The following is a 6,966-nucleotide window of genomic DNA, read 5'->3' as shown; positions in this document are numbered from 1 at the left end:
TCACCTTGTTTGATCAAGATCAAACAGTCTTGCCATGCCAAAATCTGCAATCTTGGGTTGCATTTCTACATCTAACAAAATATTACTTGCATTCAAATCACGATGAATTATTTTAAGATGAGAATCTTCATGAAGGTAAAGGAGTCCTCTCCCAATTCCAAATATGATCTTGTAGCGACTATCCCAGTCCAAATGTGTGCGCCTGGTTGGATCTGCATATTCAAGCAAGTAGACTATTTTGTAATGATTGTTAATGACTTTTGTTGCAGTGTACTCTTTTTGGAAAGCATGTATACATTGAAGAACTTTTCAACATAAAACCAGAAATCCAAGTTCCCAACCCTACCAAATATGAAATGATCGAGGCTTGCATTCGGGACAAACTCATAGATAAGAAGCCTTTCGTTTCCTTCCAAGCAGAAACCAAGGAGCCTAACTAAATTGCGATGTTGAAATTTGGCTACTAACGTGACCTCATTTTTAAATTCTATATCTCCTTGTGCAGAATCTTTAGAAAGCCTTTTAACCGCTATATCTTCTTGGTTCAAAAACCTACCCTGCATTCAACCGCCATCTGAATGTTAACTTATTTCTCACAATAATCACTTAACTGACATCAATGGGGATAAGATTCGTTACCCTGTAAACAGCACCAAATCCACCTCTTCCAAGCTTATTTGCTTCAGAAAAGTTATTTGTAGCCGTTCTTATGGAGCCAAGGTCGAACTGCAAGGCTTCTGTATCAAGAATTTCATCTGCTTCTTTACATGAGAGAGATGCAATATGAAACCAAAAACTAAATAAGGCCATTGCATGCATATTTAATTAAAAGGATACATATATGTTTGAGTCTACGGTTATATCAATAGTAGGTGTTCCATGAGGTCATTCTGTTTCAAGGGAAGTAAAAATTAACTGATCTAAACTTACCTCCAAGTTTTCCCTTCATCTTCTTCACTCTCAGAATAAATGCAGATCGATATAATTAGTAGCAGGGAAATAACAACCGTGACAACCGTAATGATGACAGTCTGAGAAGTATTACTCTTCTTTCCTGCAAAAATCAGAAATATAGCTTCTCTGATCATATCAGATTATATATGGGCCTTTCAATTAGCTAAATCTTTTCTACGACTAGGTGTAATGAATGATAATTTATTAAACTTTGAGAACCAAATTACAAATTAATTTGTTTCTAGTTGGTGCTACAATCCGAAGGAAAGAATCAGACATATTACTCAGAATACGGTGGGATAGAAAAATGATGTCAAGATGTAATACCTCCTGGACTCGCAGTATTGGCCGGTGGTGTCTCAGTTGTATCGTTAAAAAAGGGGTAAATTTCATACCTTGAGCCACAGCTTGGTTTCACAATTCTCACACGAACTGATACGCTACAACATGATCCAAACATTCCGAAAGTATAATTTAAGCAATCAATACAACTTTGCTCGGATAATTCTGGGGTGCACTGAACAAGTCCATAGATTGGTATATCAGAACTTGGAAGGCTTGCGTTTCCTGTTGCAAATTTACGAAGATCACCACCCGTTGCTGCTTTTTGTCCTAGTCGATTCAGTAAGTGAGAGCTCTCCTGACTGAACGCATCCAAGCCTGTCGATACAGATAAAGTTTCAACATCTTTCAGGTATAAATCTGGATTAGTTTCCATCATGCCGTAAATGGAGCGGTTTGAGTAGCGTAACATACAATCGTTCTGCCATCCAGTTGCCTCCTTCTGATTAGTACAATGTTCCCTTAGATAGTTTGCAACATCAGTAAGGCACTTACTGCAAATGTCCTCTTTAATTAGTCCTCGACAGAGCATGATTGCAAAAACTCTGTCAATGTTTTCGCCACAGGAGGAATTGAAAAAGCCATAGCCGTTATTGTAAGAGTGTAAGTCAAAGAGGAGGCCATTGAGGTTTGTTTGATAGGTGCTGCCAGTGGTGTAGTTACCTTTGTTGTTAGAACAGTGGAATATTGGAACATCACGAGGTCCAAGCAGGGCTTGAGTGAAATTAACGTTGATGATGAGTAACAAAATTTGTGTACAAAGGAAGAATAATCTGATTAATCTCGATGAAACCATGGCAAAAATAAAAAGAAGGGTTCTTTAGATATAGGCTCTTGAAACTCCTATTTTTTTAAATAAAAACCCACCTAAATTTAAACATTCAAATAAAGCCCAAATTTCAAATATTCTACCATGTAGACAAATATATGACCAACTATTACAATACATTTACAACTTATGCCACAAAATCCTAATTTGGTCAATAAATATTATTACTCATCCTAATTATGATGAGCAATTAAATCCATATGGATATTTTACCTTTCTTGTATCATAAATATTAGCAACATATATAAATTAATATACCAAATTAAAAAAGAAAAGACATATCTTGTACGGAAAAAATAATATTGTTTGAATCATGTAATTACCTACATACAAATTAATTTACCTCCTTATAAAATATTCTACTAATTTACCTGCATTTTGAATCATGTAATTACCTACATACAAATATTATACTTAACACACCCTGACCGGAGTTGAGACGTGCTAGCTGTCACGTGAGAGTGACGTAGCCATGAGCGCAAAGCGGAAGCAATAAAAAGTAAGAGAAATACTAACAATTTAAAACCAAGCGACTAACAATCCCAACTAAGAAAGGATACTAGTGAGGGTTTAAGTGTATAAATACACTTTCAGAGCAATAAGAAAGTATAGTTGCAGTCAAGTAGGACAATTACTAAGATACAACACCAAAGGGTGAATCCTACTTTTTCGGGATTTGTCAGAACACCATTGAATTCCCTGTGGCCACCAAACTCTGCTAACTAAAACCTGGAGGGGTGAAAAAAAAACAAAGTTGAGTGCGTCAGTAAAACACATTTACATGAAAACCTTATTTTCCTTTGAATATACTAACCCCTCACCGTAAAACAAGTATAATTTTTCCCAGAATTAATAAATAAGAATATACATAAATATATATCTGTAATTATATCATTTCAATCATGCTTCACATAATCATAAACATATGAATGCCATGCCACGATATAATAGAGTAAGCAAATCAGGTATTCATAGAGATATGATATGTTAGCCGGAACCCCTATGGTAGTCTGTACGGCTGAATTCATAGCTCTAAGTCAATCTAGCCAGAGTCACTACAATGACCTATACGGCAATATACTGCACTTAAGTCTAAACCACTAAAAATGTTTGTACGACAAGATTGGGTGTAATATAATTATGCTTAATACTCATCTCACATAATAGTCAGGCGATAAATCGCTAGTCACCTACGAGTCAGAACCATAAATAAGGTATGTACGACAAGACTGTGCACCTAAATTGGATCCAATATAAGCATATAGTGTGGGAGGTGACATAATAAACAAGTCTGTATCATATCTCTGGCTAAACCATAATCACCCTAGGTGCAGTTTTATGAGCTCAACATTATTCAATCATATATCACATCATTGACAATTCACATAATCAAAACATAACGCACCTGAGTTTACCTAGGCCTCCACAGCACCATGCGACAATATGCATAAGTATGATAATGCATATACTAAAATAAAATATAGGCATTGGCATAGCATGGCATTTAAATCACATTTCCTTTAAACACGTTTTCTGGGAAAAACGTCAAGTGCATATATATATATATATACTAAAAATAACTGTCCACTCACAGATATGTCGATGGGTCATAGCCCCCGAGCCTCGATTGATTACGCACGTCTTGAGAATAGGTCTCACCTATAGGCGTAATAACCGAATAAACGTTATTTAACGCACATAACCAACAATAGGTAATAACTTCTCATATATTGCTCAATTTGGGTATATAAATATACCACAGGGACCTACACAACCTCAGGATCATCCCCAAATTTTTAGAATATTTTTCCTAGCTCCCACTTGCCGGCCAAGGCACGGCCAGACGCGCCCCCCCATGCGTGGCCATGTGCCAGACACATCAACTGACGCCGTCAGGTATATTCCGGAATATTTCGTTTATTCCTTAACAAAACTTCAAGGCGTGACCTAACGCCGTTAGAATATTCCGTTAAACTTAACGGAATATCCTCTCGTCTTCTACCTTCAGCTCCGGCGACCGTCGCCGTCGTCGGAAACTAGGAAATTTTCATTTCCTTATATCTTCTTCATTTTTAACCCAAAATTTATGAAACTTGAACCATTTTAAAGATCTCACAACGACGAACAAAACCATACCTGATTCGAGCTCTGAAACCACCGGAATCCTGCCAGAAAAAGCTTCGATAATCCGGTAAACCTTAAAACTCGTCGTTCTTACGATTCTGATGTCCAATTTCTTCAAACGAAGTACTCTGAGCTCCCTCCTTAAGCTCCCTATGTCCTTTAAATTCCCTAAAAATCAACATTTTACGTGAGCATGAATAGTACCCCAAATCGGGTTTTGTGGTTTGACGTGAAATCGAAGATATTCTTACCTGTAATTGGTACCTTTGAACTTGTGAGGGCCTTAGGAACACAATGGTACCATTTTTCGTCTTTGATCTGTCACGTTTACAAGGGTTTCTGGTTGTGTCCGTACAAGAGAGGAAGAGAGGGAGAGTGTGAGTCTGAGAGAGAGAGGGCACGAGAGTGAGAGAGAGAAAGTGAGGTGTAGTGTGTGGACCAAATCTCTCCAACCAATCAAAATTTAGTCTTTCTTAGTTCCTAAGTGGTTCCAAAAACTTAGGAAATCATAATTAAATCCAACTTAAATACAAGTCATACACCACACAACTTAACGTCCAAGGGTAAACTAGTAATTTCACGTCAACGGAAATTATTTTCCGGAACGGGCTGTCACAATACTAATTTACCTACATTTAAATTAATTTACCTACTTATAAAATATTATACTAATTTACCTACATTTAAATTAATTTACCTATTCCAGAAAAAAAAATAGTGATATTAGATAATGTTCCAATGTTGTGGGTTTGTGCTTGTAGGCAATTAAATAAACTTTTAATCTAATGCACATAAATCAAGTAGGTAAATTAGACCCTTTAAATTTTGGTTTGATGGAGTAGGTAAATTAGACCATTTTGGAAGTAAATTAGACCCTTTAAATTTTGGTTTGATGGAATAGGTAAATTAGGCTATTTTGTAGGTAAAAATTGCACGGAACATATCGCTTTTGTTTTGTGTATTAGGGATTGGAGTATTAGCTGAAGCTATTTTAGGTTTATTCTTGTGTTTGTAGGTAAAGTAACTTATATATTTAATGCACAAAATTATGAAATTAATATTATTATTTTTCAATTGACACGTTATAACAATTTGAAAGTTAATACATTGAATATACAATGAATGGCATGAATTATTTTGTAAAATATATAAAATTAATTAAATGGATAAAACAAGTAAATGATCCAAAAATCGCATCCAAGTATTAATAGGGGTAGTTTAGGCATTCGAAAAATACACATTTTAAAAAGTCAAACTTAATTAAAGAATTTGTTTAGTTGAAGGCTAGTCAATGGGCTTTATTAAAAAAAAAAACAAAAAAAGATGAGCTTTAGTAGAGGAAAATATAGTTTCAAGGGTTAATATCAAATTTTCAGTAAAAAGAATAATGTGATTGTTAACTGCATACATGCTAATTAAATGTCATTGGGAGGGGTTAAATTCTGATTATTTTAATTAGTTGAAACTATCCATGTTCCTTGCGCGTTGAAATTGCTATATTGGTGTAGTCAGTAGAATTAAAATGCAGTGAAGAATAACAATTATAAAAAACATAGAACACAGATTTATTTTATGTGGTAAAACGTCACACACAGTGAAAAAGTTCGCAAACACACTGTTAAGGAATAATAAGACATAAACTTAATTTATCATCGTAGTTAAAAGAAACACATGTGGCAGCAAGTGACAAATTCACATCCATGCTCATACACACGTGGAGCACTCACATGTCGTAACGTGATTTTGCTGATTTTTTTTATTTTGAAAATATTACAATTGTGACATTCGTACTACATTTATCATAAAAATAGAATTCACATGTGTTGACAACCTTTATATTAAGAGGTGATACAAATATAATATTAAAAATACAATAAATTTAGCATTATTTTTTATCTTTTGTAAATCCAAAGTAAATTTATTTAACTTATACCTTCACCTCAAGAAAAAAAAGGTACAACTACTTAGAAATTGTTGTGGCCTATTCTGAGGGGTTATGGCAAAGAAGAGAGAGAATTGAGGAATCGTAGTGATGTATATTTTCCTTGTGCCCGTAGGTACCGTTTGGTATGCAGACGGGACGGAACGAGGATTCCGTGCTATGTTTGGTATGCGCATGATGGAATGGGACAGTTGTTCCATTCTGCGTTTGGTAAGCGCATGGCGAATGGAACCAAAAGATTAAATAACTAACTTATCCTTGTTCCGTCTGTTGTTTGGTGCCATGTTTATGCGATGGGATGGGACGAGGCTGTTTTTTGGTTGTTCATATATTTGAACTCATATATGCTTATCTATGATATATTTTTTATACTAGCGAATATCAATACGTTTTTGTCATTTTATTAATTCATTTTATTTTTTTTAATCGAATCCATAGAATTGTATTCATTCAAGAAGAGACCAAAAGCAGTCTCAACCAAAGGCTAGAGTCAATTACATAGTATCCTCCACAAGGATTAATAGTTTATTATTATTATACACACTTTTTTATTTGACTCTCTCTCTCTCTCTCTCCCCCCCCCTGTCTCTCTACTTTCTCTTCTTCCATATGCTTCTTGTTCTTCGCATGCCCATATTGATCCTAGTAAAAATCAAACTCAGTAAATCAAACCCACACTTTCTCTTCAATTCAAACCCATATTTCTCTTCTTTTAATTTCTTTCTCTTCAAATAAAACATAGAAAAATCCCAAATTATTTTTTTTTTCAATTTAC

At 34.9% G+C, this 6,966-nt stretch overlaps 2 protein-coding genes across 2 annotated transcripts; both read right to left on the bottom strand.

Moving 5' to 3' along the window:
• LOC126631373 (cysteine-rich receptor-like protein kinase 10) lies at positions 1–980 on the bottom strand. The gene is made up of 4 exons (XM_050301520.1): positions 931–980; positions 640–761; positions 347–557; positions 1–212 (listed from the first exon to the last, which is right to left on the bottom strand). Exons 1-4 carry the CDS (start codon positions 947–949, stop codon positions 1–3), a joined length of 564 nt encoding a protein of 187 aa, XP_050157477.1. The 5' UTR covers positions 950–980.
• A 61-nt stretch (positions 981–1,041) lies between these two features.
• On the bottom strand, positions 1,042–2,092 carry LOC126631372 (cysteine-rich receptor-like protein kinase 29). Its single transcript, XM_050301518.1, has 2 exons — positions 1,350–2,092; positions 1,042–1,054 (listed from the first exon to the last, which is right to left on the bottom strand). Exons 1-2 carry the CDS (start codon positions 2,090–2,092, stop codon positions 1,042–1,044), a joined length of 756 nt encoding a protein of 251 aa, XP_050157475.1.
• Positions 2,093–6,966: the final 4,874 nt, after the last annotated feature.

Source organism: Malus sylvestris, chromosome 8, assembly GCF_916048215.2.
Source record: "Malus sylvestris chromosome 8, drMalSylv7.2, whole genome shotgun sequence".
NCBI classification, from domain to species: Eukaryota; Viridiplantae; Streptophyta; class Magnoliopsida; order Rosales; family Rosaceae; genus Malus; species Malus sylvestris.
This window is presented reverse-complemented; position numbering and strand designations above follow the sequence as displayed.